At 36.4% G+C, this 21,922-nt stretch overlaps 1 protein-coding gene across 1 annotated transcript in view; it reads left to right on the forward strand.

Moving 5' to 3' along the window:
- Positions 1–21,922, forward strand: part of NDFIP2 (Nedd4 family interacting protein 2) — a 63,424-nt gene that overhangs the window by 29,922 nt on the left and 11,580 nt on the right. Inside the window, exons 3-5 of the mRNA XM_030312496.2 lie at positions 6,405–6,538; positions 11,656–11,749; positions 19,855–19,979. Of these exons, the coding sequence (XP_030168356.1) occupies positions 6,405–6,538; positions 11,656–11,749; positions 19,855–19,979 (353 nt within the window). The remainder of the gene's footprint in view (positions 1–6,404; positions 6,539–11,655; positions 11,750–19,854; positions 19,980–21,922) is intronic.

Here is a 21,922-nt window from a genome sequence, read left to right on the forward strand (position 1 = left end):
GTGTAATTATCGAGTCTATTAAGAGGCTTCCTGGTTTTATGATTTTTTAAAAAAATGTTTTCCCAAGGATAGTTTGTGAAATGTTTACTCATATATTACTTGCCTCATATTCTTGTTGTTTTAAAAAAAAATTATAAGTATAAACTTGCTTATGCTTATTACTATTTCCAACAGAGTAGCATATTGCTTTTGGAAGAAATAAATACATTGTATATACACGACATATTTTTATATATTTGTGTTTGTGTATATTTACTTACATAGTTGTAAAACAAGGTATTATTGATGCTTAGTGTGAGCAGGAATGTGGTATGTGTGAACGGAGGTGAAGGGTGTACATAATGTTATCACACACATATGGTAGTAATTCCTGGACATATGACAGTGGTTCCTGCTTCTTACTGTTCATCTTATCTTTTCAGGTCATTCTAAAGAGATACCCTCCTCAGTTTCTCCGGCCACAATTTGTATTTTCCCAGGAATGCTAAGCTAATCATTATATAATTTATTTTTTATTCTTTACTTTTATTCCAGTACAGTTAACATACAGTGTTATATTAGTTTCAGGTGTACAATAATTTAGCACTTCTGTACATTTCAGTGCTCATCATGATAAGTGTACTCTTAATCCCCTTCACCTATTTCACTCATCCCTTTACTCATGTCCTTCCAATAACCATTTGTTTGTTGTCTATGGTTAATAGTCTCATAGTCTCATTTTTGGTTTGTCTCTGTTTTCTTTCCTTTGCTCATTTGTTTTGTTTCTTAAATTCCACATATGAGTAAAGTCATATGGTATTTGTGTTTCCCTGACTTATTTCACTTAGCATTATACTCTCTAGCTCCATCCATGTTGTTGCAAATGGCAAGATTTCATTCTTTTTTAAAAAAGCTGAATAATACTCCACTATATACATACACACCATATCTTTTGTATCCTTTCATCTACCAGTGGACACTAGGGCTTCTTCCATAATTTGGCTATTTGGCTATTGTAAATAGTGCTACAATAAATACAGGGGCGCATATATCCTTTCAAATTAATGTTTTCATGTTCTTTGGGTAAATACCCAGTAGTGTGCGATTACTTGATCATAGGGTAGTTCTATTTTTGACTTAAAAAAAATTTTTTTTAATGTTTATTTAGTTTTTTTTTTTTTTTAATTTTTTTTTTTTTTCTAACGTTTATTTATTTTTGGGACAGAGAGAGACAGAGCATGAACGGGGGAGGGGCAGAGAGAGAGGGAGACACAGAATCGGAAACAGGCTCCAGGCTCTGAGCCATCAGCCCAGAGCCTGACGCGGGGCTCGAACTCACGGACCGCGAGATCGTGACCTGGCTGAAGTCGGACGCTTAACCGACTGCGCCACCCAGGCGCCGGATGTTTATTTAGTTTTTAGAGAGAAAGTGAGAGAGCACGCGTGAGAGTTGGGAAGGGACAGAGAGAGACGGGAGACACAGAATCGGAAGCAGGCTCCAGGCTCTAAGCTGTCAGCACAGAGCCCGACGTAGGGCTCAAACCCATGAATGGTGAGATCATGACCTGAGCTGAGGTCAGACTCTTAACCGACTGAGCCACCTGGGCACCCCCTATTTTTGACTTTTTAAACTTCCATACTGTTTTTCACAGTGGCTGCACCAGTTTGCATTCCCATAGCAGTGCATGAGAGTTTATTTTTCTGCACATCCTTGCAAACATTTGTTGTTTCCTGGAGTTAATCATTATATAATTGAAAAAAGTTTAGGGGCGTCTGGGTAGCTCAGTTGGTTGAGCGTCCAACTTTGGCTCAGGTCATGATCTCACAGTTTGTGAGTTCGAGCCCCGCGTGGAGCTCCCTGCTGTCAGTGCAGAGCTTGCTTGGATCCTTTATCCTCTTCTTTCTCTGCCCCTCCCCTGCTTGCACTCTCTCAAAAATAAATATTTAAATTTTTAAATGTGCTTTTGTATATGATTGTAAATAACCTCTACGTATTTTATGTATTCTTTAGGAAACACTTTTTAAATCTATTATAAGAAACATTTTAATATTAGAAGACCCTTCACTAGAGTATTCATCTTTCTTATCTCTTATTCTGTAATCAATATCAGTACTTCTCAAACTTCTGCCAACCTTATCTTGTTACCATTTCTGCTTCTACAAATTTTATCTAGACCATATGGGTGTGTAAAAAGATCATACCATTTACTTTTTCCATTTACAATTTTATGCAATTGCTGAAAATGATTTTCTTACGAAGGTATTCTCACTAATTTAGTAAATGCTTACTCCTTTTATTTGTATATAATGTTTATTTGATCAATGTGCTTGTTTAGTGCCCAGTTTGATGGACAGTTTTTATATTGATTTATATCAGTTTTATTTGTCTTTGGCCATAGGATTTAACAGCTGGATTGGTGCTAGCTAAAATTTATTTTGGGCTAATTTTTTTTTCATTATTCTACGAGTTTCCAGAATATAGTGCAGTGAATTTGCTATTCTAGTCTAGGTAAAAGAAAAATAAATCTATTTGATGGTAGTTTTTTTTTTTTTTTTTTTTTTTTTTTTTTTAAATTTTTTTTTTCAACTTTTATTTATTTTTGGGACAGAGAGAGACAGAGCATGAACGGGGGAGGGGCAGAGAGAGAGGGAGACACAGAATCGGAAACAGGCTCCAGGCTCTGAGCCATCAGCCCAGAGCCCGACGCGGGGCTCGAACTCAGACCGCGAGATCGTGACCTGGCTGAAGTCGGACGCTTAACCGACTGCGCCACCCAGGCGCCCCTATTTGATGGTAGTCTTGAAGAAAGAAAAGCAGTTATTTTCCTGATGCTTTGCCTGTGTTTGAATGATGGACAATGCTAAGATTGAAATTACAGGTTTTTTTCTTGTGGCCACCATTGCCTGGCTGTATAACAAGCTACCATAAAACAAACAGAGTAAAGTAGCAGTCATTTAGTGTTATCAGTTCTCATGGTTTTTGGGGTGGGCTAGACTCAGTTATGCGATTGTCTCCCAGGATCTCATGTTATTATTATCTTTTGGTGACCTGGAGCTGGAGTCATCTTGAGACTTCCTTATTTACATATTTGGCAGCTGATGCAAGCTTCCGCTGGGGCCTCCGCTGAGACTGTTGGCCAGAACACCTGTACATGACCTCATGTGGCCTGGGCTTCCTCACTGAATGGAGGCTGAGTTCCAAGAACAAGCCAAATAGAATCTGTGTCACCTGTTGTGGCATTACCACTCCAGTCACACAGTGTCACGTCTGCCACATTTGATTTGTTAGAAGTGAATATCTGGGGTTAGTCTTTATTCAAGACAATTAGTCTCCACCTCTTGATGGAAAGAGTTTGAAAGAATAAAGGAGGTTTCAGTACCTTTAAAACTGTCAATAGCTTCTTCCTCCATCACTGAACCTTTTCCTTGTCAGTTGTCTTCACTTTGGTAAATGGCTCCACTAGGCCAGAAACCTTGAAGGCATCTTTTTGGGTCTTTATCACAGAATTATGTTTTTTTCTCCTTTAGTTTTTGACATAATGAAATATGTTATTACTAGATTTCTTTTTAAGCCAATTCATTTCTGCATTCATAGACTAAATTGTTACCATATTCTAACCCATTCTGGATTTATATTTGTTAATGTTTTTTTTCCCAAAAGTTTTGCAATTTTATTAGTGGGATCTTTAACCCTTGTACTGGCTTTGTGGTTTTAGTATTAATATTATGTATGGAAGCAACATAGCATGAATTGAGAAGCTTCTCATTCTTCTATGCTCTAGAATAGTTTTGATAATGGAGCATGTCATTTTTTTTTTTTTTAATTTTTATGTATTTTGAGAGAGAAACAGTGTTAGTGGGGAAGGGGCAGAGAGAGAGAGAGAGAGAGAGAGAGAGAGAGGGAGAAAGAATCCCAAGCAGGTTTCACACTTAGTGTGGAGCCTGACATGGGACTTGATCTCACAACCATGAGATCATGACCTGAGCCAAAATTAAGAGTTAGATGCTTAACCAGCTAAGCCACCCAGGTGCCACACAGATCATGTCATTTTTAGAGATTGGATAAATTTCCATTGTAAGACAGGTTGTCCTTGCTACCTAGGTATTCAGTTATTCTTATAATCTGTGTGACTACTGGTCTCTTATTTTTACACTTGTACTAAAAGGCCATTCATGACTGTAATTGAACACAAGAACTGAGTAATTCTAGAAGTTTGCTTCTCTTTAATGAAAAACATCAATAGTGTTTTTCTTCAGCCTTTTACTGTTAAATTTTAAGCATGGACAGTACCAGTTTTCTGTGGAGATTATGTTCTTCAGTAGGTCACTTTATGACTGGTTTTATAGATCTGAGCGCCATCAATAATAATAGTTGACATTTGTATAATGCTTTACAGTTTACAGAGTCCTCTTGACTACTCTTAAATCCTGTCATATAACAGCAAGTAACAGCCTTGCTGAGTCGGTTTTATGGATGAGAAAGTAGAGCTTCATAAAGTGCTTAAGTGATTTGCTTGAGGTCACACAGCTTAAGACGAGCAGCTAGGATTGGAGCTCCCCAGACTTTAAATTTTCTGGTTGAAAACTGCTGCCTTAAAGGGTAGATAAAAAATAAGTAAAATTAACCAGTGAAAGTTAAAACTATAGCAGTGCTTTTTCCCAGTTTGCATTGCATTTGTTAGTTTCATTTTGCCTTTCACGGGAGTTAAAACTTTTCAAAAATTACATATCTGTTGTTAATGTAAAAGATCTCATCCTTTTGGGTAATGTATGTCATTGTTCCAGTTTTTAAATTTATAATTTTAATGTTACTGCCTTAAAATTTATAACCGTTGCTTTCACTTAAATTTTGCTTCTATTCGAGGCTTCAGAACTAAAGAAATCTATTTTCCTGACTGTGTGTGGTGTTTTTACATCTGAATAAGAAGTCATTTCTAAGGATTTATGAGCCTTGTACCATTTTGGTTGGTACTCAGTGTTCTGCTGCTACTAGCATTACCTGTCATTGGATTAAAAATTGCCTAGCTTCATATCCTTAGCTCTTATTGATAGCATTTAAAAAACTTCTTTTAAAACCAGTATACATTAAAATACAAAAGGAAAAGAATTGCTAGAGTGAAATGTGTTTTCATGTGGAAATGCAAGAAATTCTGATAGAGAAAATTATAAACCGATACAGAAAATGTGCAAATGCTGTATTTATAATCGAGGAAATCACGAAAGTGATGTCAGACATTGGGGTGTGGACAACTTTGAGAGTCTGATTTTCTTGGCAGTGATGCTAGCATGAGTCTAATCAGTATATCAACCTGTATGTATCGCTTTACCTGTACTGCTGAAGTTGGTGATAAGTGATGCAGGTTTTTTTTCTAAATTAGCACTCTTTGGGGCTCCTGGGTGGCTCATTTGCTTAAGCGTCCAACTCTTGGTTTCAGCTCAGGTCATGATCTCACAGGTTCGTGAGTTCGAGCCCCGCATCAGGTTCTGTGCTGGCAGTGTGGAGTCTGCTTGGGATTCTCCTTCTCTCTCTCTCTGCTCCCTTCCCAACTTGCTCTGTCTCTGTCACTCTCCAAATAGATAAATAAACTTAAAAAAAAAGTAAAATTAGCACTCTCCCCTTGCTATTGTGTTATATTTCTGAAGATCATATTTTAAAAATCATCTAAAAATTGGGGAGGGAAAAATTCTTCATAAAAAGAAACTCTGAAAAACTAGGTAGATATGGAAAAAAATGAGAAGAGGGGGAGAGGAGTAAAAAAGAACTAAAAATCACCAGTCTTTTTTAGGAAAGAGAAATGTTGAGTTTGCTGAAGAGATTTGGACAGTTGCTAAAACTGACATGTAAAAAAAAAATGAACCTCACATGTTATGAGAGCAAATATTGGTAATTAGGAAATCCCTGGACTCTGCCACTTGTTGGTTGTGTAATACTGGGCAAATTCCTTAAGTTTTCTGAACTTGAGAGTTGCTAGGATTAATGTCTATAGAAGTGGCATATTAAATAATGAGTACTATACAAGTGTTATTATTCCTGATACTTCTACTTTTAGGCTATGAGATTATGAGCAAGTAAATTAAATTCTTTGAGCATAGCAGTAGGTAGAATGGATGTTCATATGTGATGACTTTCTCACCTCCCTTGTCTTGTACAGATTTTCAGATTTCATTCTTGATATTTTTGTTTTTTGTAACAGCCTTTAGATGATATTTATGAGTCTTTTCCCTTTATAATAGATACGGGACTAAACTAACACATAGGATTGAATTAGTAACTTACATACTACCTAGCTTTATAAAATAAGACTACAAATAGCAGTAATAGTCTTTAGTAGCCTGTTGTAAATTATTAAATTATGTTTTTGACTGTAAAAATTTTATTAAATAGTTTGTTTTAATGGTTGTCCTTTTTTAATCCCTTTCTTCAGATTCAGAAGTTTACAGTGAATTTTATCCCGTGCCACCTCCCTACAGTGTCGCTACCTCCCTTCCTACATACGATGAAGCCGAGAAGGCCAAGGCTGCTGCCATGGCGGCTGCAGCAGCAGAAACAGCTCAGAGAGTAAGGCGATCTGATTGCTTCCTTTTGAGAATATCGTCTAGTAATTTTGAGTACATTCAGTAATGTCAGAAATGGTTCTCTAAGAGTGTTTGTGCATGTAGATTGTTTTTTAGTATTTTCTCTACTACTACTTATGTGTGTTGTCATGCTATGGTGAAATCGGCACTCTCCTAGTTAAATCCACCTTCTCCACCATTTCTGTTTCTGTTTATTTCTATATCAGTCTTCCTCCTACACTCCATCTTAGTTTGTGGACATCCTAGTCCTTATCTTTACCAATATGTTTCCTAAGTCTTGATTTGTCTTCCCTCACGTGCTGACTTTTACCCCCCTCACTCTAGTTACTGTATCCCATTGACCTCTTCACTGTTGATATCCTTACTTCCTTCTTTATATAATTTGGATTTTGTGGTCCTTAACTACAATCATAAAGCATCTTTTTTTCCCCTACTCAATTGTGTATATTAGTATAGCCAGTCTAGTGACTCTGAATGAACTCATTGTAGGTTAAAAAACACAGAGAAATAACATTACAAGGCCTCCAAATTATGTTTGTCAACTAACTTTTTAATATTTTTTGGCGTTTTAACACATCCCACACTAGAAGTTTAGAACGATGGTCAAGGATTCCACCTGCCCCTTCTCCCCTTACTGTCTCAGTAGGAGAGCCAGTGATACATATGGATGCTACTTCTTGTTCTGGTAAAGGAGTGACTATCTCAGTAGTGGACAGTCAACAAGATGCATGTGTGCTATTTTACAGTCCAGTAAAAGATGGAAGTTATTTCATTTCAGCATGGCTGCAAGCCGGGCTAGAGTTTGTTGCCCTTTTTTCTTGCTTTAGACGTTAGAGATGAGTACCATTTCAGAGTCCTAGATTCATCCCATTTTTTTTCAGGAAAAGACACCCAAACTTATGTTTACACAGAAAGCTAGAATGAGGTGAGGGATAAAGGGAGAGAAAGGAGTTTTTGTGCACAGCGTTCTCCTGCCATCAGGCCAGAGCCCAGCAAGTAGTGTATTTGATAGGTGAGTGTTTTCTCCTGGATGGGTTTCTTTTATCAGTACAGCACTTTCCATGCCTGCTCCCACTCTTGTACTCCAACACACAGAGTTAAATGTCAACATAAATAGCTTTGGGCACATAAGTAAAAACAGCAAGCCTCAAATTTATTATTTATGCCTTTTCCCTCTGAGGGGGAAAGCAAGTCTTTGTTAAGACCTTGGCATAAATACAGCTCAGTCAATAAGGGTTTTTTGATGCTTGGAGGAGAGAATCATAGAGAAGGAGCATAGATCTGTATAGAGTGTGGAGTTTCTATCAAAATCAACTCTAGGTTGCCTGGCACATATGTGGTTGTCCATGCATTGTATACATGCATGCGCTCTCCGTGAACCAGAAGGACTCTTTTTCTCAGGGAGTGTCTCTCTAGAGACCTTGGAAATGGCAGAGGTCCTTAAAAAGGATGTTAAGCAAGTTTGGGACCTCTATTGCCCTAACTTGCACACAGTAGGGTAGAACTCTCCAAAGAAAGAAGCAAGCCTTGTCTTGCTCTCTGTGAGGAAAAGCTTTTAGAACATGGGTTATTCACCAGGTAGTCTTATCTTACAACCTAATAGTGAGCAGTGTTTGTTTTTTTGTACTTTATTTTAAAGTTTGTCAGTAACTTGTCTTTTGACACAAAAACTAACACTTTATAAATTGTGAGCAACTCCAGGACAAGGACCTTGTGGTTACATTTCTAGCACCTCGCTATTATCTGGCACATACTTGGTATTTAATAAATTACAGTTTATTAAGTTGAATACTTTTTAAAAATTAGCAATGAAGAGAAAGAAATTAGGAAGAAGAAAATACCACACTTGTTCTCTTACAGCTTTTCATTTTAAAATATATTGGTGTCTTTTACCAGTTTTGGGATTTATAAAGCTGTGTTTAATGTTGTTGAAATTATCACAGAGTTTCTTTTATTTTTTAAGCATTTTATATAAATGTTTCTCTGTTATTTTAATGGTTGAGTGAAATTCCATGGAATCAATTATGCTACTGTAATTTAGTGGTCATTCCTCTCTGGTAAAGTTATCAGATTATTTTGAAACGTGTGTTGATGTGTGTATGTTTTACATTGTTAATGTCGTAAAAGATATCTTTGCATATATGTTTTCTTTTTACAAATGATGTGTGATAAAAATATCTGGACTGATATTTAGAAAAAATATGAAATATTTATATTCTTGCTATCATACTGACTGGTTTGGAGGGGCTTACACTGGGTTTTAATGCTTATTTCTTGAATTAACTTGAAATTATACAAAATCTTATTGTGTATTTAGTCATTGCCAATCACTGAATTTTCTACGATATATGATTGCAGAGTACTTGAGGGATCTTTTGGCCCAAATAATGAGCAACATGGTTCTGAAAGTCTTTTTCTTTTGGCAGTGTATGTAGTGAGACTGCCATGAATATATTAGCATTTTCTTGACCAGTCTCCTGAGCCTCAGTTCCCACTAAGAAACACAAAGAGGACCAAGTAATGTTTCCACACACAGTGTGGAACCTTGAGTTTAGTGAACCCAATGTATTTTTAATGGTCACTAAACATGCCCACATCTCTGCCCTAGGGAGTGACACGCTCTCTCTTCCAAAGCCGTCTGCAATATAAACATCCTTGAAAAGATAGTACAGAAGAAGGTCAGCCATTGCCTCCACCTGGAAGACAATCAGAAACATGAAGGACTCATCAAGAATTGTCTCCTGACAAGAGTCCACTGTTGGTGGGCGTTTAGATTGTATCTGATCTTTTGCTCTTATTAACATTGCTGCAACGAATTATCTTTAATACATGATTTCTTGTAAGTGGGAATATAAGAAGTAAATTTGTACAGAGTATTTCAAGAACTGGAATGCTGGGTCAAAGGGTGTGTGGGTAAATTTTTTTTTTCTTTTTTAAGAGTTTTTATTTCAGTTCCAGTTAACATACAGTGTGATATTAGTTTCAGGTGTACAGTTTAGTGATTCAACACTTACATATGACACCCAGTGCTCATCACAACAAGTGCAGTCCTTGATCCCTATCGCCTTTTTGACCCATCCCCTGCCCCTCTGGTAACCATCAGTTCTCTATAGTTAAGTCTGTTTCTTGGTTTCTCTCTTTCTCCCTATGATCCTTTGTTTTGTTTCTTAAATTTCACATATGTGAAATCATGTGGTATTTGTTTTTGACTGACTGACTTCGCTTAGCAAAATACTGTCTTTAGCTCCACATCACATCCACATCATTGCAAATGGCAAGGTTTCATTCTTTTTTATGGCCAAGTAATATTTCATTGTATGTATGTACCATGTCTTCTTTATCCATTCATCAATCAACAGACACTTGGGCTGTTTTCATAATATGGCTATTGTAGATAATGCTACACTGAGGTGCGTGTCTCCCTTTGAAGTAGTATATTTGTATTCTTTGGGTAAATACCTAGCAGGGCAGTTGCTGGGTCATAGAGTTATTTCTGTTTTAACTTTTTGAGGAACCTTCCTCCATTCTGTTTTCCGGAGTAGCTGCACCAGTTTACATTCCACCAACACTGCAGGAGGGTTCTGTTTTCTCCACATCCTCACCAACACCTGTTGTTTCTTGTGTTTTTGATTTTAGCCATTCTGACAGGTGTGAGGTGGTATCTCATTGTAGTTTTCATTTGCATTTCCCTGATGATGAAGTATGGTGAGTATTTTCTTGTGTCTGTTGGCCATCTAGATGTCTTCTTTGGAAAAAAATCTATTCATGCCTTCTGCCCACCTTTTAATTGGATTATTCATTTTTTGGGTGTTGAGTTTTATAAGTTCTTCATACATTTTGGATACTAATCCTTTTTTAGATACGTCATTTGCAAATATCTTCTCCATTCCATAGTTTGCCTTTTAGTTTTGTTTCCTTCACTGTGCAGAAGCTGTTTGTTTGTTTATTTATTTATTTACTTATTTATTTTTGAGAGAGAGAGAGACAGAGCGCAAGCAGGGGAGAGGGGGAGAGAGAGGGAGACACAGAATCCGAAGCAGGCTTCAGGCTCCAAGCTGTCAGCACAGAGCTGGATGTGGGGCTTGAACTTATGAGCCACGAGATCATGACCCGAGCCAAAGTGGGATGCTAAACTGACTGAGCCACCTAGCCGCCCCTATTTACTTACTTAAAAAAAATTTTTTTAATGTTTATTTTTGAGAGAGAGAGACAGAATATGAGTGGGGGAGGGGCAGAGAGAGGGAGACAAAGAATTCGAAACAGGCTCCAGGCTCTGAGCTGTCAGCACAGAGCCTTACCTGGGGCTCGAACTCATGAACTGTGAGATCATGACCTGAGCCGACATCAGATGCTTAACCGACTGAGCCACCCAGGTGCCCCAGAAGCTTTTTATTTTGATCAAGTCCTGATAGTTTATTTTCTCTTTTGTTTCCCTTGCCTCCGGAGAGATGTATCTAGTAAGAAGTTGCTACGGCTAATGTCAAAGAGGTTACTGCCTGGATTTTCCTCTAGGATTTTAATGATTTTGGGTCTCATATTTAGGTCTTTCATCCATTTTGAATTATTGTTGTGTATGGTATAGGAAAGTGGTCCAGTTTCATTCTTCTGCATGTTGTTGTCCAGTTTTCCCAACAGCATTTGTTAAAGAGACTGTCTTTTTGCCACTGGATATTCTTTCCTGTTTTGTTGAAGATTAATTGACCATATAGTTGTAGGTTACATTTTTATTTTTGATAAATATTGCCAAGTTGCCAGCCATAGAGGTCATATAATTTAGACTCCACCAATGATCATGAAAATTCCTCTTTCCCATTGGATGCAAATGCACAGTGTCAGTCACATCTTTCTTGATATCATTTTCATTAATCCAGTATTTAGTTTTTATCTTTTTTGTTTAACCCTTTTTAAGGGTGCCCATGAAAAATGAATTCTTGCTAATGTTTTTGATTACTTTGTGCCAGATATTGTATTCTCTGTATCATTTTGTCTATACAACAAATTGAGGACATTTGATTTTATTTAATTTTTTATCTTTATATTTAAGATAATAAAGTTGTAATTAGTTTTTAGTGTGCTAGTCTAATGTTACATGTTTTACAGATTCAGGAGGAAGAGTGTCAACCAAGAGATGACTTTAGTGATGCAGACCAGCTCCGAGTGGGTAATGATGGAATTTTTATGCTGGCGTTTTTCAGTAAGTGATTTTTCATTTCCACATTGTTTCTTTGGGTATACTGGCTACATGTGTATTTAAAGTAACATAGATAGTGAAGAAAGGCAAATATTGTTAAAGTGTGTCTAATTAGTGTAAAATATAAATTGTTTCTGATATGTGATCATGTGAGACCATAAAAATCCTAGAATTTATTAAACACAACTGTGTATTGCAATCATTATGCTAGATACTGACTGTATAGAGTTATATAAGCATATTTAAGCTAAATATGTTTTTGCATGAAAAATGTTGCATCTCCATGCAGTGATGTAGGACCAGGCAGAATGAAACTATTAACTTCTGCTTTTGGGGCAAAGGACTTCCATTTGAGCGTCTTTATAAGGCACGAAAGAAGGGTTGGAAAAGGAAATATTTTGGGCAACTGGAATAATGTGATTTGAGACACAAAAGAAATCAAGTATGTCTTCTTTGGGGGAATGGTAAGTGATTAGAAGACCAGAAACCTAAGTAAGATTTTTTTTTAACATGTTGCAGAATTCTTAGTTTAATATCTAAACTTATAAAGTATGCTTTATGCTTTGAGGGAAGACTGTGTTATAGTCTTATTATTTAAATTCCTAATACAGGGATTGGCATATAGTATACTCAGTACATAATATTATGACACTTGAATTGTTTAATTGCTAAAATTAAGTTTTAGAAACCCAATATTCATGTAAGTAAATTTCTTAGACTAGGATATGGTGAATTTCTGCCCTCAACCTGGTTAAATGACCAAGCTTTCACAGAATGCATATTTCATTCATTTTAAGTATAATGTTTATTTTGATAATAAAACTGAGGAATATTTTACTTATTTAAAGTATCACATTCAAATTTAAAAATAGAAAATTCTTCTTGAGTTACTTTTGAGTCTGGGAAATCACTAATCCTCCATTTTGAAATGGTTTCTTGCTTGCTTGCTTTCATTTCACCTGCTGAAGAATAGAAGTAGATAACCACTCAGAAATGGTAGGTTAGTGGGAAGATGGTTACGTTTTCTCTTCAAATTTAGTACCTTATGTTCTGCTTCGCAGCCAGCTAATGTATATGCAATATTTAAATCTTGTGGTTTTAGTTAAAGTTTGTAATTAGATACAATGTTGGGTATAGTAGAAAGGAACACTTTGGCTACAGATAACTACTGTCTTGTGCTGTCAGTCTAGTAAACTGGCTTTTTTCTTAGTTTTAGTTTAACTAGTAAGCCTTTATTATCAAGTCTTCCACATATTTTGCTAAGAGCATAAATATTAATTCCTCTAATGGTTATAGCTTTTAAAAATCTTAATTGGAAAAGAGAATTTAAATTAATTGGGCTATTTTTAGTATAAAGACCTGTTTCTTAGGAATAAAAATGTGATTTAATACCATCTAGTTATTTGACTCAGAGCTTAGTGATTATTTCTCTATTTCTCGATTTCACTTAACCCTGCTATCTTTTTAACCTTTATTTTTTTTTAGATTTGAAAACATTTTTCTTGATTAAACAGTGTTGTGTTTGGTAACCTAGACACGTGGTTGACCTTATTTGGCCTGTGGTGGTATATAATTTAATATAAATATACTTAATATATTTAGTGTAAATCACCTACTTTTACTGCATTTTTACTAATGCCTCTACACCTTATTTTTTTGTGCATCCCATTCTATAAGTACTGCACCAATATTATAAGAGTAAAAATATATATTATTTTCAGACTTCATTTCCTAATATATTTTTTTGTGGTAGACTGTAGGCCAGTGTTTGAGTTTATTTGCTTTGATGAGCATAGATTTATTTGTAATCACTACCATCTAGTGGCTGTTCTTCAAATTGCAACTTGGTATATTTTTCATGCTTCCACTATCTAATAGTAGCTATTGTCTAGATTCTGTTCTATTTTCTATATCTATGGTTCAGAAATAGATTTTTTTTAATTTTTAAAAATTTTTCATTTTAATTTCAGTACAGTTAACATACATAGTGTTATAATAGTTTCAAGTGTACAATATAGTGATTCAGCAGTTCTGTACATTTTCAGTATTCATCATAAGTATCTTCTTTAATACCCATCACTTATTTCACCCATTCCCCTCCCCCACCGCCTCCTGTCTGGTAACCGTCAGCTTGTTCTCTATAGTTAAGAGTCTGTTTCTTGGTTTGTTTCTCTCTTTTTTTTTTTTCGTTTGCTTGCCTTTGTTTCCTAAATTCCACATGAGCGTAATCATATGATATTTGTCTTTCTCTGACTTATTTCACCTAGCATTATACTCTCTAGCTTCATCCTTGTTGTTGCAAATGGCAATATTTCTTTTTTTTTTTTTTTTTAGTTTTTTTTTTTACGTTTATTCAGTTTTGAGAAACAGAGAGAGTGCAAGCAGGGGAGGGGCAGAGAGTGAAGAAGACACAGAATCCAAAGCAGGCTTCAGGCTCTGAGCTGTTGTCACAGAGCCCAATGCAGGGCTCAAACCCATAAACTGTGAGATCATGACCTGAGGCGAAGTCGAACATTCAACTGACTGAGCCACCCAGGTGCCCCGAGATTTCATTTTTTTTTAATGGCTGAATAATATTACCCTGTGTGTGTGTGTGTGTGTGTGTGTGTGTGTGTGTATACACATCACATCTTCTTCATTCATCTATCGGTAGACACTTGGGCTGTTTTCATAATTTGGCTATTGTAAATAATGCTGAAATAAACATAGGGTAGCATATATCCTTTTGAATTAGTGTTTTTATATTTTTTGGGTACATACTCAGTAGTGTGATTACCGGATCATAGGATACTTCAGTTCTAACTTTCTGAGGGACTTCCATAGAGTTTTCTACAGTGGCTGCACCAGTTTGCATTCCTACCAGCAGTGTGTGATGGTTCCTTTTTTTCCACATCCTCACCAATACTTATTGGTTGTCAGAAATAGATTTTCTTTAATATGGTTTATAGCTTAAGCATTTCAGGTAATAAAAGTTGTGTGAATACAAACTACGGTGAATATCAGTAAGAATATTTCAGTTAAAACTCTTTGGTGGCTTAATTCTTGCCTATTCTGTTTCAACATCCATTTTTCAGTCTCTTACCATATGTAATCCTGAAAAAAGTTTACACATAAATTTGTAAAATAATTGCATGTTTATGTTCAGAAAATGTAGAGAAAGAAATGTATGTATCCCTTGATAATTTTTGCTTTTCATAATCCCTTGAAGTGTCACAGCAAAATGTCTCATACATGCCTAACTTGCTTGTTTAACAGACTTCTTAAGACAATGGAATGAAAGTCAGTTGTTAGTTAAAAGCTAGAAATTAAGATTGTATTCATTGGATAATTGATAGTCTGGAAATGACCTTGAACTCTAGTGCTTAAAAATGGAATGGACTCTGTTTAGATAACTTTACTTCTAGGGTTTATTCCTACCTTTTATACTTACTGTAGTGATCTCTGTGGTGTGAACATTTTGTAACTTTACTAAATGAGAGCCCGTTACTACATGGAAAGAGCTTTGAAAACAAAAAATCGAGTTTGGGTCTTACTTATATCAGTGTTCTAACTTTAAATTTTAAATAATTTTGAGCATTAGTTTCTTCATAATGAGCTGGTAACAGCTTCTTTCATGATTTTTGTGAGGCTTACAAGTGATATGATTAAAGCATTTGCCCAGTTGCTACACAAATACCATAGACACGATGTGTCCTTCTCAGTGCATCGTATCAGGAGGCAGTGATCCAGTTATGTCTTTTTACTGGTGATGTCAGTTCTCATCAGGTTAAGGTGGTGTCTGCTAGCTTTCTTCACTGTTTTTTCCTTTTGTAATTAATAAGTGTCTTGTGGCTTTTGAAAATTTAAAAGTAAAGTCTTATTAATGGATAACTGTAGTGTACAATATTGCTTTCTAGGCTGTTCTGCTACCCTCTTTCTGTAGATGGGAGGTATATGTAAGAAAGAGATCACTGCATAGAAGACATGAAAGGCTTGGATGTGCCTATCCTACCTATACCTCTTACTTGCTTTGTGAGTTTATGTGGCACTTTGCTGTTCTAGGTCTCAATTTGTCCTTCTGTAGAATGGAATTAATTCTGACTTTGCCCTTCTTAAAAGGCTAATGAGAAGATCAAATAAGTTAAAATATGTGAAATGTCATAAATTATAGAGTGCTGTTGGGTGAAGGTAGTTTGTAGTAATGTTCTCCTTCCACATCCTTAATTGAGAATTCACCTTTTACATGATTTAAACTGATTGGCAGCCTTCTTTCAAATGTCATTAACCTGTCTGACTCACTTTCATACAAAGAAGGGCACTGTGAACGTGACTGTGGAGAGTGTAATTGGAGCAACACTTTGCATTCTTTACCAACTTTTCTTAATTGCCCTGCTTTGTAGCTGCTTGCTCCCCCCAGTTTTATTTTTTCTAAGGAATATAGGTTTTGGAAGTCTGTTCCTTCTTTGGATTCCATGTTGGGCCTTGACTGTGTGGGGACTAGGTGCCCTATGCCTTTTAAGCTTTGTCCTAAGTTTCCAGGGAAACATGGCACAAATGAAGTAAAGCTGAAAGAAAAGTGTTCCTGTCTTTTTCCCTAGGCATATTACATTCACCTGCCTCTACTACATGTTTCTTTTATGGATTTTACACACTTAAGGTTTAGCATACATTTATTTTCTTTTTTGCCAATTCAGACATGTCATAGAGGATTCAGAATTTAATGCTTCTGCCCTTTCTGTGTTTTAAGACCTGTTCAGCTTTACTTGCTATCTTATAGGCCAAGGCCATAAAAGGTGAATCTGTTGGGGCCCCTGGGTGGCGCAGTTGGTTAAGCATCCCACTTCAGCTCAGGTCATGATCTTGTGGTTCGTGAGTTCAAGCCCTGCGTCGGGCTTTCTACTATCAGCACGGAGCCCTCTATAGATCCTCTGTCTTTGCCTCTCTCTGCCCCTACCCTGCTTATGCTCTCTCTGTCTCAAAAATAAAATAAACATTCAAAAATTTTTTTTAAAAAGTGAATCTGTCTACACTCAAGTAGTCACCAACTTTGTTTTTTTCCTAGTGCTTAAATCAATTACAGATGGATAAAGTTATGTATTAGTCTCTTAGAGCTAATACCACCATATGGGTGGCTTAAACAGTGGAAGTTTATTTTCTCACAGTTCTGGAGGCTAGAAGTCCAAGATCAGAGTGCTGGAAAATTTGGTTTCTGGTGAGGGGTCCTCTTCTTGGCTGTGGATGGCTGTCTTGCTGTGTCTCACATGGTCTCTTTTCTACATGTGGGTGGAGAGAGAGCTCCCTTAGTGCTCTTCCTCTTCCTATAAGGTCACCAATCCTAGTGGATTAGGGCTCTACCTTTATATCCTTAATTATCTCCATAAAGGCCCTATCTCTAAATTCAGTCACACTGGGGAGTTAGGGTTTTAAGGAGACACAGTTCAGTCCATAATACGTTATATTGCACGAGCATAGCTTGTAGGAATCCCTGCTGCTGGCAGAGTGCAGAAAGAGAAAACATGATGACTCAATAGGTACTTTTTTGTTTTTTGGATCTTATTTCTGGTGTGGGTACAGTGGTATGTGTACTAGATACCAGTAGATCTGATTTTGAAGAAAACAATGTTGAATTTTCCCCTGAACTAAACATGCTCAGAGGTGAAAATGCACTTTTGGAATATTTCGCTGTTTTGTATTTTCCCCATCAGTGCTTCCTGTGTTTTAACCATGTGACATGCTTGTAAAATGATAGACTGAGGCATCACTGGGATAAAGTAATAAGTTGCTCATGGCTGCTGGCAGTCTGTCCTCTGCCCCAGACCTCACCCACCCGCTGAGGAGGAGGAGAGTAACTGTCTCAGCCAGTCACAGCACACGTATGGCACATAGGTTGGGAATCTTTACTGCTATTTATTAATGTAAATTCTTTATTTTAAATAGACAGGAAGATATTACATAAAGCTGTTGCATGGTTTCTCCACAGATAACACAAATATTAACCCATTGGATGTAGAACAGCTATGTCTAATAGTATATTCTATGATGCTGGAAATATTCTGTATCTCTGCTGTCCAATATGGTAGCTACAAGCCAGATGTGACCATTGCGCACTTGACATGTGGCTAGTGTGACTGAGGGACTAAATTTTAAATTTCCTGTCATTTTAATTAATTGAAGTGTAAATATCCCGCTTTGTAGAGCAGGGTAGGTTCCTGGAGCAAGTGGAAGAAGCAGTGTGGCTGGGGGGCACTGGATAACAGATGCAGAGGACAGCGAAGTACTGATCAGTATCTGGGTTTACAAAAAAGAAAATGTGGAGTGTAAACAAGTTTTATTTCCAGTAGTGTCACCTGAGTTTTTTTTTTTTTTTTTGAAAAGATATAACCTATTCTGTAAAGAGATCATCTTGTATGGGTAGTAATAATGGCTAACATTTCCTTAGGGATCACCATGTGCCAGATTCTATACCATGTTAAACTCTTTAAATTGATTATCTCACTTAATCCCCTTATCAGCCTTGTGAAGTAGTACTACAGATCAGAGAACTGTGGCTCACCAGAGTCAGCAGTGAGTCCAAGGTCATTTATCTAGTGAGTGAGTACACTTTGACTCAAACACAGGTCTCTTACTTCAAAATTCATTCTCCTGACTGTTGCACCATATAACATAGCTTACCATAAATGATCAGGAAAGCATTTGGAGAAAGAAGAAATTATAGAAGACATTGGGAAGGAAGAAATTACAGGAGTAGAAAAATTGCTTTGAAGAAATAGCTATTTCATTTAAATTTATCCTAAAATGTTTCCTCTCTGTCTTCAGAATTCTGAAAAAGTCAGCATTTCTCTAGGTAATTTACTTTGTTTACCCTGAGAGTTGGGTGGAGATATTTGGGGTAAGAGGATGGGCAGTGAATAGGACAAAGTTCTGTTCAAATTGATTTTCGGTTTTACTGTTGTTACTGTTATTATTTGATAATGTTACTCTCTTGGACACAGGGCACTCTGATTATATCTCAAGGACCTGTGTCAGAATGGTTTCTGCTACAAGTAATAGAAAACCCTCATTCAACTATTTTAAATAGTTAGGAGATTATCTCACAAAACAGAAAATCCATGAACAAGCAGATCCCAGCCGTAGCAAGTATCAGTGCTATAGCTCTGCTCCTCCTGGATTTCCTTCATTCTCTAGCCCGTTTGGAGTTACAGTTTAATCCTCAGGCTGATAGCAAGATCCCTGCAGTTGTTCCAGGTATCACATCCAAACTAGACATCTGGGGGAAGCAGTATTTAAAAAAAAAAAACAACACAGTGTGTATATATACATACACACACACACACACACACACACACACACACGTATAGTAGAAATTCATAAACTAGGCAAGAATGTAATAAACTTCTATGTATTTATCACTCAGATTCAACAGTGATTAATTTAGAGCCACCGTTATTTAACCTATATTCCATTCTCCATCTCCTTGATGTGTTTTTAAGAACTGAAGAATGGTTTTCAGAAATCCTATTTCAAAAAAAAAAAAAAAAATGGCAGGGAGTTTTGGCCTCCTGTGATTTTTTTCCCCCCAGACTACTCAGGATTCACCTTTTGGAGTTAAGTATGGAGTCCAGACTTCCCTAAAGACTTTGTAGGTAGGTGGATTCTTCAGGAGAGGGAAAAACAGGTTTTGTTAAGTAGGAGGAAGAGGCAATGAACAGTATCTTCTCTGGAAATATTTTATAATTTATGTGATTCATCTTTAATATTGCTTTTTAAAAAATCCAGTTTGGTTGGCTGATTGCTTAGGGTGGGATCACAAGGGAGCTACCCTGTGACTTGGTTTATTAGCTGGTTTAAAAATGCAGTTTAACCTAGTGGTGACACATTTTAAGGAATTGATTCCTCTTGGCCAAACTGACAAGAAACCAAGCGTACCTGTTTGTTAATGTATAGTTAATAACTAATACATTTGCAAAAGGTAAACTACAGTCTATAAAGAAGACTTAATTGGTACAGAGTCAAAAAGAAACGGGAGTGTTATTTCCATTGTGCAGTAAAGTAGTGTTAATATTACATCTTTGTTAATTTGTTTCCAAAGTGTGATCTTTAAAAGAACTTTTTACTTCTCTTGCTTTTAGTGGCATTTATTTTCAACTGGCTTGGGTTTTGTTTATCCTTCTGTATCACCAATACCATAGCTGGAAGATATGGTGCCATATGTGGATTTGGACTTTCATTGATCAAATGGATCCTTATCGTTAGGGTGAGTGTTTTGATAGTGTCTATTACTCTTATCTCTAAAATTAAAATGTATGAAAATCTGTCTGTGGTTCATGAATGTTCATTTTATGTCTGGGAGTGCAATTATTTTGAGACTTATTCTTACCTCTTATTATTGTAGTGATCTCTGTGAGATGAACATTTTAAATGAGAGCTTGTTTACTACGTGGAAAGAGCTTTGAAAACAAAAAATTGAGTTTGAGTCGTATTTATATCAGTGTTCTAACCTTAAATTTTTAATTTTTCTGAGCATTAGTTTCTTCATAATGGGTTGGTAATAGCTGCCTTTCAAGATTTTTGTGAGTCTTAGAGGTGATAGAATTAAAGTATTCACCCAGTTGCTGCACAAATGTGCTCAGTAAACTGTGTCTATGACTATTGTGATCAGTCAAAACATAAAAAATTTCTATCAGTTAGTAAATTGTCATGGATTTAGTTATTTTCCCACTCTTTTTGGGGGGGGGGTAGCATTAAGAACTCAAAAGTAAACTAAGGCCCCTGAGGTGGCTATCAGAACTCACCTTTTTTCCTTTATGTTCCTTCTCAGCCTTTCTTCTCATTTTTCTGTTGTTCCTGGGATTCACCCTCTGTCTACTTCTTATCACTTACGAGATGGTGTGTTGGGAGATAATGCCAAGTCCTCTTCTTTCTCCCATCTCAAAGCTTGTCCCATAATAATTTTCTGTGTCCATTCCACCAGCAGTAGTGTTGTTAGCATAGCTTTCCCCCAGCTCTTTGCCTTTTGAAGGCCCCCTTTGGCTCCTTTTTATGAAGCCTTTTCCCTGGTTTCTTTAGGGTAAGTCCTAGGAGAATGATCAGGAGTGCCTTTATTTATTGTTTTAATAAGTTTTCTTACAAGTAACCTATACATTTAAATGCTATTCTACAGTTGATAAAATGCATAATTTCAACAAATCATATTTATTTAAACATTGATTTCTAATTGAATGAATGCTCAAATGCTCCTAAAATATTCGGTACAGTCACATAGTAAAATGTCAGCTTCCCTTACGTGCTTCAGACACTTGTTATGCACCTATATTATCAAATTGATTTAAAAAATTAAAACTGGATTTAATGTGTTTTTGCTTTATTTTTAAACTTACTGCCTCCCAGAGTTTCAGTAATCTTATCAGACCTTGTCTGTGTTCAGACCAGATTAAGGTTTTGGCTATTAATCAGTTGATTCTTGGGTGAGACCTTATTGCATGGATTCTAAGATGATTAAAACTAAAGCCATTGTAAGAATAGCCCCCTGGCAGATTCTTTTTATAATTTCATTTCAAAAGTTGTGGAGTGGATTCCCACGATGAGCAGAAATCTGTTAAGGTGTTATGGACCATACAAATATAAAGAGATGATATAGGAGTAGATGATGTAGAAGTTACTACTAGAGAACCTCAAAAGAGTTGAAGTTAGATATGTCCATTGGTTATGGTTATATTAGTAATAGAACTAATTACTGTTATTCAAATAGGATTTCTCATCTTAGTCACAGAACACAAAATGATTTGAGGACTGTTTTTTCAGTTCTCCTAAGCTTAATAAATTTGTGTATTCTAAATTTATAAAAAAGAAGGTAGTCTAGTCCATTATATGCAACCTATGACCTAGGGGTATTAGCTCCTAATTCTCCCATAGTAGCCCTAGTTGGGAGGGGGTTGATTATCTAGTAATTAACTCCAGTTAATGTGATGAGGTGGGGAACTTAAATTCAAAGACTAGAGGTGCTCAAAGCTTTGTAAGGTATATACTAGCGTCAAGTTTGATCACCAGGACTGTTTAGTTTCCCTTTATAATAGCGCTACTGAAAGGTACCTGACTGGCTCAGTCAGAAGAGCATGTGACTCTTGATCTCAGGGTCGTGGGTTCGAGCTTCACATAGGTGTGGAGATTACTAAAAAAAAACTAAACTAAAAAAAAAAC

This window comes from Lynx canadensis, chromosome A1 (assembly GCF_007474595.2).
Source record: "Lynx canadensis isolate LIC74 chromosome A1, mLynCan4.pri.v2, whole genome shotgun sequence".
Classification (NCBI taxonomy): domain Eukaryota; kingdom Metazoa; phylum Chordata; class Mammalia; order Carnivora; family Felidae; genus Lynx; species Lynx canadensis.